This window comes from Impatiens glandulifera, chromosome 5 (genome assembly GCF_907164915.1).
Source record: "Impatiens glandulifera chromosome 5, dImpGla2.1, whole genome shotgun sequence".
Lineage (NCBI taxonomy): Eukaryota > Viridiplantae > Streptophyta > Magnoliopsida > Ericales > Balsaminaceae > Impatiens > Impatiens glandulifera.
The window spans coordinates 14,929,356-14,953,372 of NC_061866.1; the positions used below are offsets into that span (position 1 = coordinate 14,929,356).

General features: G+C 33.3%; 2 protein-coding genes across 2 annotated transcripts; both read left to right on the plus strand.

The window, feature by feature from the left end:
- Positions 1-413: 413 nt before the first annotated feature.
- Positions 414-3,096, plus strand: LOC124939057 (chaperone protein dnaJ 6-like). The gene is made up of 8 exons (XM_047479569.1): positions 414-494; positions 1,167-1,275; positions 1,329-1,456; positions 1,544-1,603; positions 1,695-1,801; positions 1,865-1,947; positions 2,542-2,632; positions 2,710-3,096. Exons 1-8 carry the CDS (start codon positions 414-416, stop codon positions 2,915-2,917), a joined length of 867 nt encoding a protein of 288 aa, XP_047335525.1. The 3' UTR covers positions 2,918-3,096.
- A 15,036-nt stretch (positions 3,097-18,132) lies between these two features.
- On the plus strand, positions 18,133-18,881 carry LOC124940121 (acylphosphatase). Its single transcript, XM_047480605.1, has 2 exons — positions 18,133-18,437; positions 18,517-18,881. The coding sequence occupies exons 1-2, from the start codon at positions 18,183-18,185 to the stop codon at positions 18,781-18,783; spliced, it is 522 nt and encodes a 173-aa protein (XP_047336561.1). The 5' UTR covers positions 18,133-18,182; the 3' UTR covers positions 18,784-18,881.
- Positions 18,882-24,017: the final 5,136 nt, after the last annotated feature.

A 24,017-nucleotide genomic window follows, 5' to 3' on the forward strand; every position in this document is an offset into this window, starting at 1 on the left:
CATCAACGTCTTCAACATTCAACAATGATGACGGTTGACGGAGACGACAGTGATGGTATGCATTCACAGTCCAATCACTTTGAACAATTCTAGTGCAACTCGTCTTATTATGCGCTATGATGATGGGAGAAAGAGAGATTGAAATTTCATCGAAGAAATTCGATTCCAATGAAAGGAGAGCGATATGGAGATTCCAGTAAATCAATCAAATAACTTCAATAATCATCATAATAATAAATAAAAATATAATAAAAAGTAAAACATAAATTCGATGAGCGGGAAACCTTTGTTCAGCCGCAATATGGCGGGAAATAATAAAAGTAAACTATCGCCTTTTTCTCTCTCCATCTACAATGTACTAGTTTTTCTTGATACTACAGAGAACAAGATAATCAAAGCGTAAGAAAGAGGATATGGAAGATTATCAAGCACAACAACAAACTAAGGGCGATATGGGACGTCATTCTTCATCAACCGCGAACAGTTTTTACGAGGTATCTTGCGTGATTTGTCGTAGCTCCTTCTATTCTTTCATACATCCAATTTCGAATCTGCTTCATCAGTCTGACTAAACATGTCTTCCCTAAAGTTTCAAATCAATCATATTTTTGTCTTCAAGATAGGTTTAGATTCTATGTTCAATCAATTTTGTTTTTTAATATAAAAATGAGAAGGGAGGGAATTTAGTGAAAGAATTTGGTGTGGGAATTTGGTGTGGGAATTTGTGAGGGAATTTGATTAGGGAATTTGGTGAGGGAATTTGGTGAGGGAATTTGGTGAGGGAATTTGGTGAGGGAATTTGGTGAGGGAATTTGGTGAGGGAATTTGGTGAAAGAATTTTGTGAGGGAATTTGGTGAGGGAATGACTTGCATCACCTTCATTGGTTGGAAAATGTAAAAGTGGGAGGAAAGAGAGAAATTATTTGATTTTTTCAGCGAATAAGATTATGCCAAGTCATTCCCTCACCCAATTTCCTCACCTAATCATTTATCTATAAAAATTCAAATTATCTATAAAAATTGAGTTTTGAGATCTGAAGTTGAGCGGTTTGTGATAAATTGATCAAGTTGAAATGACTTTACAAGTTTGAGATTAAGATCATTCTTAGATGCCCTTAATTCTCTCTGCATTGATTTTGTCAAATGTTAACCAAATACGTTAACAGGTTCTTGGCGTGGAAAAAACAGCTTCGCTACAAGAAATTAAAAAGGCTTATTACAAGTTAGCATTGCGGTTACATCCTGATAAGAATCCTGGCGTCAAGGTGAATTTCTGTCATGTGATCAATTCACAAGTTACTTTGATTATATCATTGATTGATTGCGAGTACATTTCATTCAACTACAGGATGCCAAAGAGAAATTTCAGTATCTTCAGAAAGTGATTTCAGTTCTTGGGGATGAGGAGAGAAGAGCCCTCTATGATCAAACTGGCTGTGTAGATGATGCTACAACTGTATGTTTCTTATTTTGTATAATTGATCTAGGTATACAATTTCAATATGCCCTGATTATAGATTAGTTTTGTTTCCCTTATTGACAGGACCTTGCAGGGGGTGATATTAATGACTTAAAACAGTTCTTTCAGTCTATGTACAAGAAGGTTATCTAGTTTAACTCAATTATATATTACTTGATGAAGATATATTCATTTGTGAACATCATCATAATAATAAGTGATTAATTGATTCTAGGTGAATGATTCTGATATAGAAGAATTTGAAGCAAATTATAAAGGATCCTTGTCAGAAAAGAATGATTTGTTTAACCTTTACAAGCAGAACAAGGGTAACATGAACAGGTAAAATCTTATCTAATTATTAACCTCTTGTTTCTTTTCTTTGAATTGGTTTTCTTGGTGCAGGCTTTTCTGTTCCATGTTGTGCTCAGACACTAGGCTGGATTCTCACCGGTTTAAAGATCTTATTGATGATGCAATTGCAGCAGGTAACTGCCCTCTTTGGATTAACCATTCTCGTTCTCATTTAAATTAAGAAGAATCGAGACTGTTTGTTGTTTGTGTTAACAGTCTCATTTGGAAACAATTCTGTATCTGACCTAGATCGAGATATGGATTATAAACTTTTAATGATGAATTTCTGGATACAAATCCAGTTACTTTGGGTATAAAAAGTATGGATCTGTAAGATACACCAAAATTGTGTTACCTTCAACCATCTCTTCTAATCCAACAGTCTGATTACAATGACATTTGGATAGCTTGTAAATCTCTTTATGATGTATTTTGTTTTTATCCCCTCATTCAGCCCAATCAATCTTTGCCTAGGAGATAAATTATATTTACTAACCTTTTTTAGGTGTACATTTCAAAATCCTTATAGTCTGGATTCAGATCCAAAATACCAATAAATTTCTGAAGCACAGAATTTAGTTAAGACTCTTAGTGTCAAAGTGTTTTCGAATGGGTCTGTGTTACAAATGAGATCTAATTCCGATCCATACCAGGATTCTTGAGAAATTTGGTTGAAAGAGTGTTTTGAAGTGCAGCCAATATCGGATTTCAGTTTATTGTTGTTGCAGGAGAATTGAAGTCAACTAAAGCATATCAAACATGGGCTAAGCAAGTATCTAAGATAGAACCAACTGCAAGACCTCTAAGATGCCAAGAGAAGTAAGATATCCCCTGGTTTTGAACAAGCAAATGCTGTTTTTGTTTTTCAAAACTCAAAATTTGGTAATCCTTGACAGATCAAAGAAAGATTCGGAAGATTTATATGCAATGATTTCACAACGGAGGAGCGAAAAGAAAGAGAGGTTTGATTCATTGTTCTCAACGTTGTTAAGTAAATACGGTGATGGTGGTGGCGAGCCTCATTCAGAACCTACTGAGGAAGAATTTGAAGCTGCAAAGAAAAAGTTTGAACGTAAAAAGGCAACTGGATATTCAAAAAAGTAGTAATGATTTCTAGTCTTTGGACATTATGGTAATGGAATTTTTCTTCCTTCAAGTCCTGTTAATTTAAGTAAAAGTGTTTTCAGGAATGAACATGATAAGTGTATGATAAGTGTGTGCAATAACTTAAACTCAAATTTGAATATTTAAATTTATGTATTAAAAATACAATGATAATTTATTTTCCATGTTCCCACCAATATATTGTTGATCACCCAAATTCCTGATTTATGTTTTTTTGCAAGGTCTTAAGTTCCAAAGAACCACGATTTTATGTTTAAATACAACCTTTGCCAAAATAAAAAAAAAAAAGGTGAGAAATTGGATGTAATTGAATTAAATGAATTTTTTGTGAGTGGAAAATGGATTAAAAAAAACTGGTGATTTAGTTAAAATTTTACCATTTTTACAAGGTTATAAATTATATTAATTTTACGATTTAATATTATTTATATAAATAAAGTGAATTTATATTATTTATTCAAATAAATTAACTTATTTATTAATTTTATAATTATAACTTCTTTAATGGCATTTATTTATTATTATTTAAATTAATTTATATTTAATTATATATATCATAATAATATATAACTATTATTTTAATTAAATTCTTACAATTTCATTTAAATTCTAAATTTAACATTAAATTTTAAATAATTTAATGCAAACTCTTAATTTTGATTGAGATATCTAATAAACAAGGCATACAAATGTTAGATGAGAGATCTCGTCTAACTACGTTTCCTTTAGACTCTATCTAAAGGAGTTAGACCTCGTCTAACTACGTTTCCTTTTAGACTCCGTCTAATGGAGTTAGACATCGTCTAACTACGTTTTCTTTTAGACTCCTTCTAAAGGAGTTAGACCTCGTCTAACTACGTAAGATGTCTAAGATAGCTTTCTTTAGACCGCGTCTAGAGTAAAACTATTCTTTAGATTTGTTCTGCACAAAACAAATAGATCACTCAGCTTTATTCACAATTAAGTTTAACATAGATCATCAAAATAATGTTAGCATTAAATAAACTTATTCTCTAGTTTATTTTAGTCAAAATAATTTGAATCAACAAGTTCCCCTTTTTTGATGATGTTAAAACTTAGTTAGACGGTTAGAAAAAAAAACATAATCAATAAACAACAAAAGTTTATATATATATATATATTAGCAAAAGATCTGGGGAAGGTAAACAACTTATTAGAGATTTCCCTTAAACTACAAAAGTTGGGTCTTTTCCTATCCCTTGATTCCCCCTAGGCCTCAGGCCACTTCTTTCCCCCTTTTTGACATCATCGGGAAGAGTCCTAATAAGCTCTTTCAGCTCTTTGACGCGCCCGATTTCTTCTCTGAAGCTTTACCTTTTCTATCCTAAGGACGTAGTCAAGGACTCTTTGATAGTCCAAGACCCTTGAAGACTTAATGAGGACCCCGTCTCTTACATTTGGGAGGAGAGAAGAGAACAACATACTGACCGGAGCAGCATAACCATAGGGCTTCCTGGGATAAGTCATCATCTTTGACAAGCTCGTGAAGAGGATTTTGGACCAGTTGATAGGAGTCCCCTTGGTTATGGCAATTATCATCTCAAATACCTTTTTAGAGTAGGTATTAGAGAAAATCTTCCCCAAGAGAGACTTGGAGATAATATCATTGAGGAGGGAGAACTCGACCTTTAGAGAGATCTTTGGTCCATGAGTATCGACCGGAAAGAGACGCCCCTCAAATGATGAATCTGAGAATGCAAGTCGCATCACAGATAGAACCATTTCAGAAGAGGGGGGAACTCGGACAACCCCTCCGATGGGAGTCCGAAGAAAGAGGCTAAAGCTTCCTCATCGAAGAAAACATTTTTCCAAAAATCTTTGACACAATAAGCCTATTGTCGACAAACCTCCCAAAGTTGAAGAATTCACGAAACTTCAGGTTCGTGAATGACGACTGGTGCCCCCCAAAAATTTTCCTATCCCGATGCTTTAAGGGATTCAAACATGGTCACCATTGCTGGGTTCGCTATGGAGGACACATAATCGAAATTTATTTGGAGAGTTGATGGTGCAAGGGAAGACATTTCTTGAATTTCAGAAGGGAGTTAGAAATGCTAGGGATCTTAGACACTTTAGAGACACATAGGTTATTCTTAGTGAGAGTAAGAAGATATTCAGAATTACTAAGAAGATAATAAGTCACTTCGGGCAGAAGAGTTACTCTTTAAAGAGTATGGCTGACATATAACTATAAAGGTCATCATTAGAACATAACCGTCAAAAATGTGTTCCCAATAAACTCATAATGAGAAGACGTCAATTAATATCCATTATAAAATCTATCATAACTTCAGAAGATAGAAAGATACACACTTTTAGAAATATTAGTCATATCTTTAACATTGAGAGACACCGGACACATGTTTTCAAGTTATTGGGGATATGACTTTTCAATTTTGAGAGGGAAGAATACATGAATAGCTTATGAGATAGTGGACAGCTGTCCTACTCGTCAGAAGATAAAGTATTCAAATGCATACGAAGTTAGACGTTCTCACAAACCATCCCCATCTCTTGCGTCTAAGTTGGGTAGACATCTAGTTTAGACGACGTCTAACTGCGCATGTCATCAGGCATCTAACAAGCGTCTATTTAGACGGCGTCTAACTACGTCCATCTACAGATAATATAGACGTCTGTTCTTAATACATAGGTGTTTAGCCAGACTTAATTTGCAAGTTGCTTAGGCAGGAATTTGTCTAAGTACGTAGCTTCTTTAGATGAGTGAATAGATTAGACAAACTAGAACCTGTGTCTACACACGACTGTGTAGTAACTTTAAGTCAATTTCCCCCTCAATACATGCATATACATTTAGAGCAATTTAATTTAGATCAACAAGTCCTAAGATATTTCTAAAGTAAAAAAACTTAGTCTCGGGGAGTGGCTTCATGAACACGTCTGTGAATTGCTGTTATGTTAGGACATATTCAAGGCGAATGTGCTTCTAACTGACATGCTCCCGGATGAAATGATGTCTGATTTCGATATGCTTAGTCTGAGAGTGTAACACCGGATTGTATGTTATCGTAATAGCGCTGTTATTGCCACAAAAAATGGGAGATTCTTTTGTCTCAATGCCGTAATCCCTCAGTTGTTGTTGAACCCACAAGAGCTGAGAGCAGCAAATTCCTACAACAAGGTACTCGACTTTAGTTGTACACGTGGAAATAAATGTTTGTTTCTTGCTGAATCAAGAGATCAAACGATCACTAAGGAATTAGAAAGTTCCACTAGTGCTTTTCCGATCAATTTTGCACCCTACATAGTCTACATCTGAATAACTAGTTAGATTGAACCTGGAATCTTTCAGATACCACAGTCCCACATTTTGAGTTCCCTTTAAATATTTCAAAATTCGTTTAGCAATTACATAATGAGATTGTTTAGTATTAGCCTGAAATCTCCCGCAGACACCAACAGGAAACATGATATTTGACCGGCTGGCAGTAAGATAAAGCAGAGAACCAATGATCCCTCTATAGGCGGTGATGTCCACACTCTGGCCATATTCATCCTTGTCAAGCTTGCTAGAGGAACTCATTGGAATAGCTACAGCCGAGCAACTTTCCATACCAAATTTCTTTAACAGTTCCCTGGTGTATTTGACCTGGTTGATGAATGTTCCTTCTTCAAGTTGACGAACTTGAAGACCAAGGAAGAAAGTCAATTTTCCCATCATGCTCATCTCGAATTTGTCCTACATCAACTTGGCAAATTTCTCACAGAATTTAGGATTAGTTGACCCAAATATGATGTCATCCACATAGACTTAAACAAGCAAAATATGGAAATCTTTAACAAATATAAACATAGTTTTGTCTACAATGCCAATAACAAAGTAATGATCAAATAAAAACTTAGTTAAAGTGTCATATCAAGCTCTTGGAGCTTGTTTGAGACCATATAAGGCTTTGTCAAGTTTAAAAACATGATTAGGCAATGAATGATCTAAAAATCCAGGTGGTTGCTCAACATATACATCCTCATTTAATGTTCCATTTAAAAATGCACTTTTCACATTGATTTGAAACACTTTAAAATCCTTAAAAGATGCATAATCTAGGAAGATTCTGATTGCTTCAAGTCTAGCTACAAGTGCAAATGACTCCTCAAAGTCAATTCCTTCCTCCCGTCTATATCATTGAGCAACTAATCGAGCTTTGTTTCTCACAACTAAGTCATCTTCACTAAGTTTATTTCGAAAAACCCATCTTGTTCCAATGACCGATTGATCAGTCGACCTTGAAGTTAGATACCACACTTTATTTATTTCAAATTGATTCAACTCCTCTTGCATTGCATTAATCCAATCTAGATCAAGAAATGCTTCATTAATCTTCTTTGGCTCAATTTGAGAGATAAAGGTAGAGTTTGTCATTTCATCCAATAGTTGGTGTCTGGTCATTAGAGGAGTATTATAATTATCAATTATCAATTCCGGTGGATGATTTTTGTTCCATCTGAAGCTTGATCTTACATTATTAGACATCTGATTAGATGGCCCTGCAACGTCCGAACTGTCAACAATCTGTTGACTAGAAGTCTAGACGTCTAGTTGACTCTCAACCGGATTAGCCATCTGATCAGACGAGTAAATCCTATTCACTAGAGCTTCATCATCGCTATCAGATTCAAGACTTGTCGCTTCTAATCTATTAGCAATGTCAATGGAATCATTAGAATTATTTTCAACAGATTCATCACAAACAGCATGATAGGATTCCTCAACAATTTGTGTTCGATTATTAAATACTCTGAAAGCTTTACTGACTGAAGAATAGCCTGACATGATTCCAATATATGCTTTAGCATCAAATGCGATCAAATAATTTTTCCCATTATTGTGAATGAAACACTTACATCCGAAGATTTGAAAGTATGAAACTGTAGGAATTCTTCCAAAGAAAAGTTCTTAGGGTGTTTTATCAAAGCGTTTATTGATTATTGACCGATTTTGTGTATAACATGCTGTGTTTATGGCTCTTGCCCAAAACTTCTAAGTAATACCTAAGTCGGTAAGCATAGATCTCGCTGTTTCCTTCAGTGTTCTAACTCTTCTCTCAGCAATATCATTTTACTGTGGAGTTCTGGCACTAGACAACTCGTGTCTAATACCAGACTCTTCGAGATAGGAAGTTAGACATTTGTTGGTGAACTCGGTTCCCCGATCACTTCTAATCTTGATAATGCTTAAAGATTTTTTGTTTTAAAGTCTCCTTCCGCGAGATAGGAAGTTAGACATCTGTTGGTGAACTTGGTTCCCCGATCAATTCTAATTTTGATAATGCTTAAAGATGTTTCGTTTTAAAGTCTCCTAAGGATCTTAATCAAATTCTCAGCCGTCTGATCCTTAGATTTCAAAATTTTAACCCAAGTAAATCTTGAAAAATCATCAATAATGACTAGGGTGAATCTCATTCCTCCTAAGTTCTTTACATGAATTGGACCAAATAGATCCATATGTAAAAGTTTCAAGCACCAGTTGGACTGAGATTTCCCTTTACTCTTGAACGATGATTTGCTTTGCTTGCCCAACTGGCAAGCAGGATAGACATTGTCCTTTGAAATTTCAAATTAGGTAAACCAAAAACTAAATCATGCGAACAAATATTGTTAATGGTTTTAAAATTAAGATGAATTAATCTTTTATGCCATAGCCAGTTTTGATCATTTTTGGAAATCATACATATGGGATTAGATATCTTATTTTTCCAGTTCATTTTGTAAGAATTTCCTACTCTACTTCCGGACATCAGAATGTTACCATGCTGATCCTTAACCAGACATGCATGCGTTTGAAAATAAACAGTAAGTCCATTATCATATAATTGGCTTATACTAATCAGGTTATAACACAAGTTTTCAACAAGTAGCACGTTGTTGATGGTTAGATTACCATGGATAATCTTACCCTTACCCATGGTCTTATCATTGCTTTTGTCACCAAATGTGATATTAGGCCCTAAGCAATCCGTAATATTAGTCAGAAGTTGTCTATCTCTAGTCATGTGTCTGGAACATCCGCTGTCTAGATACCATACTAATTCCTCCATGCAATTTATTTGTTGCACCTACATAAATACATATTTATAATCTTTTGGTACCCATATTCACTTGGTTCCTCGATCAATCAGTCCCTTAGGAATCCATATTTGAGTTATCTTGATAGATTTCTCATGTTGTGTTGTGATTAATGCGTATGATTTAGGCTTAGCAGACGTCTTCCTACTATCAGCTGGTTTATTAACCTTAGAGGATGGTTTTTGTCTAAAACTCTTTGACTTCTTTCTAGATTTTGATTTTCCAGACTTGTTGGCTTCTTCCTTCCTAGGTTTTAGCCAGCTTACAGTTGGAGGAACATAAATAATCTCATCCTTTAAGGTTAAATTTTCACATTTTTGATCAGTTCCTTTATCAGTTAAACTCCCTCTGACAAAGTCTATTGGCTTAAACTTGTCTGTTGTTGAGTTTAACTTTTCACAAGACTTGCTTGAAGTTGCATTGTCAAATCCTAAACCGAATTTGCATCCAGCATGCCTCATCACACTTATTTGTTGTCTGACTGCATCTCCAGACCTTGTCCAAGAACTAACCACATATGATAACCGTTGGTTTTCAGAAAATAGAGTTTGGACCTTTTCTTTTAGCTTCTCATTCTCAGATGAGAGCTGACCTTCTTTGTTAGAAACTTTTGGTTCAGAAATTGGATGTGAAAAAGAGTTATCAGTTTCATATTTTAGTTTTATTTTATTACAAAGAGTCTGACAACTTCTTATACTCATTGACCATGTCATTGAGTGCAGTAGTTAGTTCTTCTCTTGTAAATTCCTTAGAATAGAAGTCAAATACCTCAGATTCAACTTCTTCTTTTGTCATGAAGCAAGTGACCTCTTCATCATCACTATCGCTGGATGACGAGTCATCTGAATCGCTTTGGTCCCTCTTGGTTTTCCTGTCAGCTGTCATTAGAGCCTTCGACTCTTTCTTGTCCTTCTTATTCTTATCTCGCTTTGGCTTCATGCACTCTGACTTGAAGTCCTAATTTGTCACAGTTAAAACACTTTAAGTTAGCCTTATAGTTGCTCTTATCATTACTGTTATTGTTTGAAGAGCTTGAGTTAGAATTGATCTTCTTCATGAAGAGAGCCATGGCATCGCTACTAATTTGCTCTACATCAGTCTTCACATCATTTGCAGCTGGTGGCTCCTCAACAGTCACCAAGGCCTTGGTTGTGATGGCAAATGTGGGGTGCTCCTCTTCATTCCTAGAGCTTAACTCAAACTCATAGGCCTTCAAATCGGCTAGCAAGTCGAAGAGCTCCACCTTGTTGAGGTCTCTAGACTTCCTCATCGCCATCGACTTAATATCTCACTCCCTGGGCAAAGCACGCATGACTTTGATTGAAACCTCTTTGTTGCTGTAAGTCTTGCCCAAGGTGGAAAGAGTGGTGATAATCTTGCTGAATCTCCCATCAAACTCAGACATCGTCTCTCCAAGACGCATCTTAAAGTTATCAAACTGATGTATGGCAATCATAAGTTTGTTTTCTTTAGTCTGTTCGTTTCCTTTACAGAGTTGAGTTAGTCTTTCCCAAATTTCTTTGGCAGATTCGCATGATATAATATATTTGAACATGTTGTCATCAAAAGTTTTATACAGAATATCCATGGCCAAGTTGTCGAGGTTGTTCTTCCTCTTGTCTTCATTTGTCCACTCAGAATTGTCTTTCACAATCTTGATAGGACCTTCTGTGATGACACTCCACATGTCATCATCTAAGGCATCAAGATGAACACAAACTCTCTTCTTCCACACGATGTAGTTTTCTTTCGAGAACGTGGGAACCTTGGAGCTGGTATCCTTATACATGATTCAGATTTTTTTGATGCTTAAGAATAGAAAACGAGGCTCTAATACCACTTGATAGGATCGATGTTAACAATAGAGACTAAGGTTTGACTATTGTGAACAACTTATGATAAATTCTTTGATAATAATCCTATGAGGGATTAATATCTGTTTCTATTCTTCGCAAATCCTCCACACTCTTGAACCAGATTCAAGTGCTGAAATGTTCGTTGGATTTGAAGCTTTGATCAACTGAATATAAAATGGCATAAATTAATAACATCATGAGTTTTATGGATGTTCGGAGATAAAACTTCTACGTCACCCCTTCTTCCACAACTGGAAGGATATCCACTAAAGACTTTGAATTAAATACAGCTCACTGATCTAGAAAACTCTCTGTTGAATAAAACAATCTTTGTTCAACTTACAACACTAAGGTTTCTCACAAAAAAGATAATATGTAATTACAATGTATTCACAACTAGATGGTAAGAGAGATGTTTTTTCTTTTAGCTCTTTACACTTTTTCTTGAATGAGAATGTGTGAAGAAGTTCGACCGTTGTCCTCGAGCTTCTATTTATGATTGAATAGCACCAACAATTGAATATTCTTTGTGGACACATGGCATGTGTCCGTTGGACGGACCCCTATAGTACGAGAGTACAGTAGGCTCTTATTGTTTGGATCGTGGTCGTACTGAACAAGTAGTGTGCCGAATATCCTCTTGTCTTGTATTGGAAATACAGTTGAGGGAAATTCACGTAAGTGGCGTTCATTCATTGATGGAATTAGCTGGCTTGGCAGACTGCTAAAAGAAGGGAGCAGGCAGCTAATTGATCGTGGGTAGACGAATGCTTCCTTTAGACAACTTCTAAAGCAAGGCATTAAACGTTCTTCTTTAGACCGCGTCTAATGGGGTTAGACGTCGTCTAACTATGCTTCCCTTTAGACTGTGTCTAAAGGAGTTAGATGTCGTCTAACTACGCATCCCTTCAGACCGCGTTTGAAGAAGTTAGACGTCGTCTAACTACGCACCCCTTTAGACTGCGTCTAAAGGAGTTAGATGTTGTCTAACTATGCATCCCTTCAGACCGCGTTTGAAGGAGTTAGACGTCGTCTAATTGCGCATCCCTTCAGATTGCGTCTGAAGGAGTTAAACGTCGTCTAACTACGCATCCCTTTAGACTCCGTCTAAAGGAGTTAGACATCATCTAACTACGTTTCCCTTTAGACTCCGTCTAAAGGAGTTAGACCTCATCTAACTGCATTTCCCTTTAGACTCCGTCTAAAGGAGTTAGACCTCGTCTAACTGCGTTTCCCTTTAGACTTCGTTAAAAGGAGTTAGACCTCGTCTAACTACGTAAGATGTCTAAGATAGTCTGCTTTAGACCGCGTCTATAGTAACACTGTCTTTAGATTTGTTCCTGCACAAAATAAATAGACCACTCAGCTTTATTCACAACTAAGTTTAACATAGATCATCAAAATAATGTTAGCATTAAATAAACTTATTCCCTAGTTTATTTTAGTCAAAATAATTTGACCCAACAGTCTAAATCTCTCGGAATTAGGGAATTGATCAAAACCGAGAGTTATATAAAAACTCTCGGAATTAATCAATTGATAAAAACCGAGAGTTTTCATATAACTTTCGATAATGACCTTTTTAAATTAAAAAAAACCTTCTTATTCCTTTCTTCATTCCGCCCGTTTTTTTCCTCTCTCTCCCCGATTTCTTCCGCCTACGCCGCCCGCCTGCCATCCGACGATGACCATCCGATTGAAGATGACGACGCCTATTGAAGACGACACCGCCACCCTATTGAAGACGCCGCCACCGGATTGAAGATGTCGTCGCCGGATTAAAGACGTCGCCGCCATAGTTTGAAGATTGAAGTTGTCTCTTGCCGCCTCCCATCCAATTGAAGATCCTGCCACCGCCGCCATGCCTCCGCCTGCATTTCAAGATCAGATTAAGTTATATATTAGGTTATATGTTATATATTTAGGTTGATTTAGTTTGATTAATGTTAGATTAGGTTAGAATTAGTTTTGATTTATATATATTGAGGTTGATTTATGGTTAATATGTTATATATTGAGTTTGATTTAGGTTAGATTTTGGTTAGATTTATGGATATTTAGTTTGATTGATGTTTGATTAATGTTAGAATTGGTTTGATATATATTAGATTTGGTTTGATTAATGTTAGATTAGGTTGGAATGAGCTTTGATTTAGGTTATAAGGATGTAATTAATATGTTAGATATATTTGATATGTTAGATATTTGGTTTAATTTATGTTTGATTATGTTTGATTTATGTTAATATGTTAGATATTTGGTTTGATATATGTTATATTAGGTTTGAATTATGTTTGATTTATGTTAGATTAGGTTTTAATTATGTTTGATTTAGGTTAGAATTATGTAAGATAAATGTAAGCCTAATTTAGATCATGTTAAGTAAATAATAATGCAAGTTGTTTTCCATCTTATTAGAAAGATGTAAGTATCCAATAAAATTTAGAAGACCTTACATCGAGATCATCTAGATTACGAGGAAGGGGTTGACAAATTCCTCGAGTTTGCAGTGAGTAGTATAAGACGAAAAACAGTGAAATGTCCTTGCGTGAAATGCTTAAACACGACGTCTATGGAAATAGTCGATGTGAAGACTTGCCTCATCATTTATGGAATAAATCTTCATTATGAATTATGGTATTTTCATGGAGAAAAAAATACTTACTACTAACTTGGTTAATGATGATGATGCCGATAACTTGGATGATGATTATGATGATGGTCAATCGGAGGATGTCGTGCCGGAATTCAACGATCCTAGAACGGAGATGAATAATACAGTCAATGAAGAATGTTATATACAAGATTTTATAAATGATGTGTTCTCCAATGTTAATGATGGCCCAAACAACCATGAACCAATCGAAGATGCGCAAAGATTCTATAAACTTTTTGATGATTCTAAACGACCATTGTATGAAGGTGCTCGAATAACGAAATCATCAGCACTACTGAAACTCCTTCACATAAAGAATGCTGGTCAATGGACAAACGCTTCTTTCGATATGTTGTTGCGTCTACTTAAAAATGACATATTACCGATGGACGCTCAATTGCCAAACTCATACTACAAATGTAAAAAATTCATTACATATAGCGGGCTTAAGTATGCGAAGATAGACGAATGTAAGAACAATTATATGCTATTTTGGAAGGATGACAAAATGTAGAGTCTTGCAGAGTTTGCGGCCTTTCTAGATGGAAAGTCGACCAAAAAAATAGGGCAGTTCGAAAAAAGAAAAATGGGAAATTCATGCCCATTAAGGTGTTAAGATATTTTCTTATAATACCAAGACTATACATGTCCTCAAAAACTGCTCCAATGATGAGATGCTATAAGGAAGGAAGAGTTGATAGTGATACGTTGAGACATCCGACTGATTCATTAACTTGGAAAACGTTTGATGAAAATTATAAAGATTTTGCGTCGGACTCTCAAAGTGTGAGACTGAGTTTATCAAGTGATGGGTTTCAACCCTTTACAAATGGGAAAAATCATATAATGTATGGCCGGTTATTCTCGTTCCTTATAATGTGTCACCCACTACTTGCATGGATTCTAACAATTTCATTCTATCTATATTAATTCTAGGCCCAAAGAGTCCGGGAGATGCAATTGACATATTTCTCCAGTCATTGATCGATGAGTTGACTGAACTGTGACAAAGTGGTGTGAGAACGTTTGATACACACACCTCGCAATACTTTAACATGCGAGCGGCGTTGCTATGGACCATTAATGACTTTCTAGAGAACATGAATTTGTCAAGGTGGAGTATGAAAGAGAAATTTGCTTGTCCTTGTTGTAACAACGACACTATATCTCTTCGATTAATTAATGGTTTAAAACAATGTTACATGGGTCACAAACACTTCATTCCACCAAAACACAAATACAGAAGAGATAAAAAGTCGTTTGATGGTCGAGCATATTATAGAGAGTCCTCTAAATTATTAACGTGACAAGAAATTTACGAGCAAGCACGAGACCTAGAAGACACAGTTCTTACTACGAATCAGAGTAAGAAAACTAAGATATATCATGAAACACAGAAAGACAATTGAAACAAACTTAGCATTTTCTTCCGTTTGCCTTTATGGAGATCACTATTATTGAGACATAATTTGGATGTGATACATATTGTGAAAAATATTTGTGATAGCGTATTGGGAGCAATAATGAATGTGAAAGAGAAGACTAAGGATGGTCTTAAAGCCCGTAAAGACTTACCACTCTTAGTCATAAAATAATAGTTACATCCTATAAATGATGAAGGAGTGGTTCATTATCCAGAAGCGCCTTTCACTTTGTCATCTGATCATAAAAAATGTGTTTATAATTTCTTGAAAGATCTTAAGTTGCCTGATGGTTTTTGCTCAAATATTGGAGGTTGTGTAAATTTGGAAGAGAAAAAGATTACGGGATTAAAGAGTCAAGATTGTCATATTTTATTGGAATATCTTATTCCTTTAGCAATCTGTGGATTACTTATAGATCATGTGTATGATGCTATAGTAAATTTGTCCCGATTATTTCGGTTGTTGTGCTCCAAAGAGTTGATTGCAGTGGACCTCAAACAATAATACATGGATATTATAACAACACTTTGCAAATTTGAAATGATTTTTTCATCATCAATCTTCGACATCATGATGTATCTCCCGGTTCACTTGTCATTTGAGGTTTTGCTTAGGGGACCTGTCCAATATCAATGGATGTATCCAATAGAACATTACATGGGTACAATGAAAAGATATTTGCGGAATAAAAACCACTCCGAAGCCTCAATAATCAAGAGCTAACTTGTAAATGAGAGTATTGGTTTATGTGTCAGGTATATGGAGGAGGAAGACCAAGAACATGCACAAACTGCTCGGGCATTTCAATATTTTCATCGTTGGAAGACCTATCCAACGGAAAAATATATCACTTGGATTATAGCGATCGAGTGACAGCTCATTCATACATTTTGAAAAATTATCCCGAAACATAACCTTTTTACATGTAAGATTCATTTTTTTTTGTTATAGTACGTCTTATTAATTATCATTAAAGAGTATGATATTTAATATTCGATCTATTTACAGCGAATATATGCAGTATTGCAATAACAATAAGTCTAGTGGAGAAACGTATGCCACTTATTTTAAGCATATAGTGAGTATAATTTGATTTTACAATTAACGACTGAATTTCGGGAATGTATATATAGGTTGCTCAATTAGCAGAAGATAACGACATATCAAGAGACCTTAAGATCTTAAGCGAATGTCCAACTATGTACTCATGTATGTATGTTTGGTGTAAAATAAACAGATACAAATTTTGTACAGAAAAATACGACGAAGGTTTGACCACTCAAAATAGCGGAGTGGTTGTTGAAAGGTACAACAAGTCAGATACTATGTCATACTACAGAGTTTTAACCGATATAATACAAGTACAATACTTTTCTCACAATCGAGTTGTCTTATTCAAGTGTAAGTGGTTTGATACACATTCTGGGAACTAGGAGTGAAAGTGGATAAATATGGCTTCGTAAGTATAAATGTAAACCGGATTTTGAAAACCCAAAGTGAAGACCCGTATATATTGACGAGTCAAACAAAACAAGTATTTTACGTCCCTAATATGTCATCACGACCTGGTTGGAAAATTGTGACAAAAATAAATTCACGGTTTACGAATATATAGTTAAGATTAATTAGGTAGATTTATATTTTTACTTTAATATATTCTTATTACTACTTCAATTATTCTCCAATTTATGAATGATATATGCATTAAGGATGTTTGAAGGTCGCAAGCAAACTGTTTGGAAGAGTATGAGGAAAATACCGAACACACTAGACAAGTCATTCCAGAACCTACTTGCATAGGAAGATCACCTAAGGATCCGATGAGAGTCTAGTAAAATCGCAGCGAAAATGATGCAAATGAAGCAAAAAATGAAAAAATATGAACAACAAATTGAATTCTTAATGAGGCAGTATCAACATCCTCCTCCTCCCTCAACTAGTTAGTGCATTATAGTTTTTGAACAAACGTTTTGATTACAGGTTATTTGGATGATTCAGTTTGGTTTAAATTTTGGAATTATGAATGTTATTGTGTATGTATTGGTTTGGCTGAACAGGTTTTGGTTTATGAATGTATTGGTTTTGGCTGAACAAGTTTTGGTTTATGAATGTATTGGTTTTGGCTGAACAAGTTTTGGTTTATGAATGTATTGGTTTGGTTGAACAGGTTTGGGTTGCAGAAAACAATTGGCCTATTTGAGACATGTATATGGGAAATATCGAGAGTAATTAGGACAACTCTTGGTTTTTCCCTTTCAAGAAAACCCGAGAGTTTTCCAAATAATTCTCGGTTTTTCTTGAAAGGGAAAAACCGAGAATTGTCCTAATAGCTCTCGGGTTTATTTGAAAGAGAAAACCCGATAGTTTTCCAAATATCTCTCGGGTTTATTTGAAAGGGAAAAAACGAGAGTTTTCCAAACAACCCTTGGTTTTTCCCATTCAAGAAAAACCGAGAGTTTTCCACACAACCCTCGATTTTTCCCTATCAAGAAAAATCGAGAGTTTTCCAAATAACTCTCGGTTTTTATCTTTGGTATCTAAATAGGGAGATTTATGAAATCTCTCGGTAAACACTCAATTAGATTTACCGAGAGTGGAAATACCGACGAATATCGAGAGTTACCCAAACTCTCGGTATTATGTCTATACCGACAAATATAGGGGCATTACCGAGAGATTGTACTCTCGGTAATGACCATTTTTTCACTAGTGTGAAGGATAATGGTGCTTGGTTGATTTGCCCCTCCGCCTCCGAGCTTCATGCACCGAAAACCCTCTAGATAAAACAAATCTGCATCAACCTACGCATACAAAAATAGTAGAGAAATTCGACATGGTGCTCTTCTTTAGTCTGAACTATTCCAAGAAGGCATTAGATTCGATACAAAATTCTCTATAATGTTACTTTTCATTTTATAATAAAAAGAAAGAAAATAAAATTTAATACATTTTTTAAAAGACCTCTTAGTTTGGAGTTAGAAAATATAATATAATTTTTTTCCTTATAAAAAAAAAACAAAGGTGTTTGATAAAAAAGAATATTTTTGAAATTGGTAGCTTAAATGATCATAAATGTTTTGATATTTTAACTAGGATTAAAAAATGGTTTACATAAAAACAAGGTTAGAAGTTATTAAAAATAAAAAATTCAGGTGGCATCATCCAATCATCTGGCATCTGGAAACTGTTTTGTGTGTTCGAGAATGGCAAAATTGGCATCATCGATCTTCCTCAAACCAGAGATATCATCTTCCCAGATTCTTCTTAAATCATACGCTAACTCTTTTGCAGGAAATGCTGAATTCTTAACGAAACAACAATTTCGATTCTTCCATCATCATCTTCACCGTTCTCTGCCGGTTCTGATCCATCGCAACCCTATCTCTAGCCTTCCTCTGTTCCGATCTCGAATCATGTCATCTTCAATCAACAATCCCAATTCCCAGCCTATAAAAACCGTAAGCCTCGCCTTCCTTCCACTCTCCGATTCCGTCTAACTCCTTTCTTGTGTCGATTCGTGATGTGTTATGTGTGTAGGTAAAGGTGATGGTCAAAGGTAAGGTACAGGGGGTTTTCTACAGGAATTGGACAATAGATAACGCAACCGAACTAGGATTGAGTGGTTGGGTTCGTAACCGAAGAGATGGGTCCGTTGAGGCAGTTTTCTCCGGTAACCCTGATAAGGTGCAGGAAATGGAGGACAGGTGTAGGCGCGGTCCGCCGTCGGCAATTGTTACTGGTCTTAATGTCTCTCCTTGCAATGAGGTTCCTGGAATGGGATTTGAACGCAGATCAACTGTTTGATAAAATGTGAAGCATGAATGATGAACAATTTAGCTGGAGTTATGTCATTTGTGGTTATTAATCATTAATGTCTTAGATTTGTTTTCCAATAAAACATTTCATTAAACACAAATCACACTATTTTACTTATTTTTCATACCTTGTTTCAAAGAAGATAACTATATTTTTTAAATGGATTCACGATTGAATACAAAATCAATTGTCGGAGAAGCGGGTAGAGCTCTCTTACAATACAAAATCGAATACAATTGTAATTCACGGCGTTACATTATTGTTCTTTTTTTTATAATTGAAAATAACTCAACCAAGAAAAGAGAAAGATATTGTGTATGAGACATTCCATTTGTTTAATACATTAGTATTGAAGTGTTGCAAATGGATTGTGTTTGGTTTGTGACTTTTGATACCAAACATTTAGTTGTTTGTTGATAATTATGACTAAAAATGTGGGTTGTTGATTTTTTATCTAAATAAAAATAGTTTCTTTGCATGTAACTAAAATATAAAATATGTTTGTTCTTTAAATGACTTGTATATATGTAGAGAAAATGGAATATTTGTCAATTTAATAAACGAAATATAAATAATTTTAAACATAAACCAATCTTAGGACCTCAAATGCAATGAAGAAATCTAGCCTTTGAGGACTTGTCCTTCAAACAAGAGTTGAAAATTAAGAGATTTTTTTTTGGGTCCATTTTCCACAATTATCATATATGAATGTAGAAGCGAGGCTGATTTATGCGTGCTAGACTTGCTAAATCCAACTTTTTTTTATTACTTAACAAATTTTTATATTGTAATATTTTTAAAAGAATAATAGCATTGTACTACTAATGGTTGAATGATTAATAAGATAATTTATTTATAAGTTGAAGTCTTCTTAACTTTAGTTTGAAAACAATTTTTTTATATTAAGTTCTGGAATTCTAACTAGGGAAGTAACTAGGGAAGTCAACGGGAACTTTATAGGTCGGATAGTGAAATACCCATCTACAAACCCTATTTTCATTTTACTATCCGATCCGACTCCGACGGGTATCTCCATTTCTATCTCCATCCTCAATTTATCGGGTACCCCATTACCTGATTAAATATTTAGATTATTATAGAGATTTAAGAAAAAAATTATAATTTTGAAAATGTTAATAAAAATAAAAGACATAAGTGTTGGAATTTTTAGGGTCACTTGTATAATAAATAATTGTGCATATGTCATATTTAATATAAGCCAAAATAATGTGATCTAATGTGAAATTAAGTTTATGGCTTATGGGTGTATTTGTCATGAAAATAAAGTGAGGATACCTAAGTGACATTTCTAATTTTATGAAGGGGCTAAATTAGAAATTGTCAAACTATAATAACTAACTTATTGTTGGTTATATGTAACGGTAATGGTCCCCATTTGAAGTAACGTCAATTCTCCTTCGCGTCCCCATCAACAGAGAGAGAAATCCATTGACTTACTCATCAAATGGAAGAACCATTCCATATAAGGAAAGTTTAAGGAAAGAATCATTCAATCCATGCAAAGTTTAAGGAAAGAGAAGATTCACTATTCATGCGATTAATTAAGGTACGCTTCCGCCACATTCAAGATTTTAATTTCTCACATATTAAATTAGGATCTAATTAGGATAATTCTAACAATTGGTATCAGAGCCATCCTAATTTAAATTATGTGAGAAAATTATATCGGTGTAGATATATGAATGAAAATGCAATTCATAATCAAAATAAAAGCATGTTATTAGGAATATATATATATATATATTAATTTGATATAAAGATTTATTGATTTATGATATTTAGATTCTCTCGGTAAGTCTTGTTAAATATGAATGATTATATATCAATTAAGATTAATTAAGATTTACGATAGATTTAAGATATATTATAATTATCTATTTTGACTAGTTATTATATTATTAAGATAAGATCCCTAGATTCGGGGATATTTAGATTCTCTGGAATGATATATGCATTCATTTATGAATTTGTAGATAATTTCAAAGCATGTATGTTAGTCGTATTATATGTATATATATATGCTTGAATTATTTATAAATTATTTAAAAACATGTTATCAAAGTATGATAATATAAAGATTTTACATTTAAAGAGTAATCGTTATACATATCATCAAGATTGACTTGAGATAGATTAAGGTTAAGCAATTATCATTAAGATATAAGATTCCTAGATTTATGTATATTTCAAGAATATATATGCATGAATTTATTTATAGATTACTTAAAAATATATTTTTGTTGGGATTAACAAATATATTGATTTTGATAATCATATATATATATATATATCTTAGATTATGAAAATTTTAATCGGAAAAATATATCTTTCATTAAATTCATATATTTTGTTTTGAATTTAGATTAAATTTTATGAAGTCATAAATTAAGGAATATTTGAATTTTACGATTAAGATAAAATGAATATTCGAATTTTCTCTCTCATGATTTCGGAATATATGGATATTGATTTCGGAATATATGAATATATGGATTTTTCCAATAATATGGAATAAATGATTAAAGAATATAAAGATTTATGATATTATTTAATAATGTTTACTAGATTTATGGATAAATTAGATTCTCGTTTAGATATTCTCGTTAAAGTTGTTAAAGGAGGAATTATCTGTTTTAAAGTTTACATTTTCTCGTTAAAGAGGAATTATCCGTTTTAAATTGACGGTTGATATTGGTTTAGATTTTCTCGTTAAAGGGAGAAATTCTCTGTTTTAATTTAGATTTTCTCGTTAAAGAAGGGAGAAATTCTCTGTTTTAAATTGACCGTTTTAAATTGACGGTTGATATTTGTTGTTAAGAGATTAAATAATATATAATATATATTATAAATTAAAAGAGAATTAAGTAATTAATAATGTTTAAGAGGTTATATATATATATATAATAAAATTTTAATTATATCCTTTATTTTAGGATTAAAAGATTAAGGTTAATGATTATTAATAAATTAATTAATAATTGGATTTAGGCTAATATTTAAAATTTGGTCAAATAAATCTTGAAGATTTATTATTTAATTTAATTAATATAAGCTATTACAAATTTCAAATTCAAGAGTAGCCTAATGTATAATTTTATTTTTTATAATAAAATAAATTATATGTTTCTTTGGAAAATCATATATTATTGATTTGGATTATACAATAATATAACATTTAAATTCAAATTAATGATATTATTGTTCATTATTTGGATTGTATTGATTGATACAAATAATCACCAAAGTGACAATGTTTGTTGAAATTAATTCAATACAATTTTGAATGGTAGTATTGTGTAATTCATGTGATTATATTATTTGGCCCAAAGGCTGATAATTAATTGACAGAATTGCATTAATACTTGTGATGATAAATATGTAATAATTATAAAGTCTTATTCATGTGAATAATTAATCCATCCAAAGATAGATTGATTATTTGACATGTCTTATTATTAATGTTTGATCATTACACCAAAATACTATTAGCAATTAATATTACTGTCCAAAGACTTGATATTAATGTTGCATTAAGTATTTTGAGATGGGATAAATCATTATTTGAATTTAATTGTTACTTAAGTTTATAAATGTGAGCAACTATTTTATTAAATATTCTAAGTGATTAAGGGCTATAATTTTTTATTATGTCAAGTTAAAGATAGTTTTTTTTAGACGAGACTGCAATATTTTTTTTTGAGGATATTGAGTTTGAGGGGAGAAATGATTGTGTCTTTAAAAATGATTTAGATCAATAATTCCTATAGTGGAATATTTGATTTATATCTCAAGTGTTTTTTGACATTTATAAAGATTTTATTGATATTGAGGATAATGTTCAAAAATCAAGAGTAACAAGACAATATGATCAAACTCACTAAGTACAAACTCAACAACCTCAAAATCAAGTGTCTTTATGACAATCCAATTTAATTGAATTACTCTTTAAGAACAATTTATGGTACTCGTTACATATTTTGATATGGAGCTTCACCATAGTAGATGTTAAGGGGTTTTTTCAATAGAGACATTGAAAAACAATTTGGTGCAATGAGAATACTTTGTGTCGAGAGACCAAATTAATATGGTTTGCAAATTAAAGAAATTCATCTATAGACTTAAAGAAGCATCTCGTTAGTGATACCACAAATTTTACAAAATAATAATTCTCTCTTTTGGTTTTGAGGTGAATTTAATTGATTATTTGTGTATCACATGTTCAGTGGGAGTAAACGTCTATTTATGGTTTTATTATTGGTGACATTTTGTTTGTCACAAATTTTGCTTGACATTAAGTAGCCAATACTTACGAGATATTTGAAAAGAACAAAGAATTAAATGCTCACATATAGAAAGTCGGAAAGTCTTGAGATCATTGAGTATTCTGACTCCGATATTACAAGATGCCAAAATAGTATGAAATCTACTTCGGATAATATTTTTCGCTAGCTGGTTTTGTCATTTCTTGAAGAAGTGTCAAACAAACACTTATGGCGTCATCCACTATTGCAGCGAAATTTATGACATGTTACTAGGCATCAAATTAAGTGATTTTGATATCAAGTTTATTTTATGAAAGAAATGATACAAAGTGGATAGATTTCTATAAAATATATATGTACAAACTCTATGGTTATGAACCTCATGAAAATAAGTTTATCATCTAATGTCTTTCATGAGGATATTGCTCGTATGAGTGTTATAGAGATCAACGATCTCTAACTTCAGTGGGAGTTTGTAATTTTGACATCTTCCAGTTTAATTATTTTATAGATATTTATAAATTTTTTATTCTGATCAGAACTTAAGTATTATTCAGTTCATTACACTTTGTATAATTATGTTTAAAGTATGATCTCACTAAAGTTAAGCAGGACCAGTTGAAAATTGACATGAAAAGATCACCTTGCATGAAATTTTCATTCCTCACATTCATGGTATGATTTGTCAATTAATTGTATTGATTTATGTGATCATTGTTGGGTCTAGTTGTGCTTAAATACAACGACGAGCTCTTTGGTCCTATATTGATATAATTAATTGATAAAATTGTTTAATACAACATATGATTGAGATGACATTAAACTTCAGGCGCATTATGGTTGATACATTTATTTTTGTACATACGTGACCCAGTGGGAGATTGTTGGAATTTTTAGGGTCACTTGTATAATAAATAATTGTGCATATGTCATATTTAA

Coding starts and splice junctions, on each gene's coding strand:
- LOC124939057 (XM_047479569.1), top strand. CDS start 414: ATGGAAGATTATCAAGCACAACAACAAACTAAGGGCGATATGGGACGT. Junction 1,948..2,541: donor TGATGATGCAATTGCAGCAG/GTAACTGCCCTC, acceptor TTGTTGTTGCAG/GAGAATTGAAGTCAACTAAA. Junction 2,633..2,709: donor CCTCTAAGATGCCAAGAGAA/GTAAGATATCCC, acceptor AATCCTTGACAG/ATCAAAGAAAGATTCGGAAG.
- LOC124940121 (XM_047480605.1), top strand. CDS start 18,183: ATGGCAAAATTGGCATCATCGATCTTCCTCAAACCAGAGATATCATCT. Junction 18,438..18,516: donor ATTCCCAGCCTATAAAAACC/GTAAGCCTCGCC, acceptor TTATGTGTGTAG/GTAAAGGTGATGGTCAAAGG.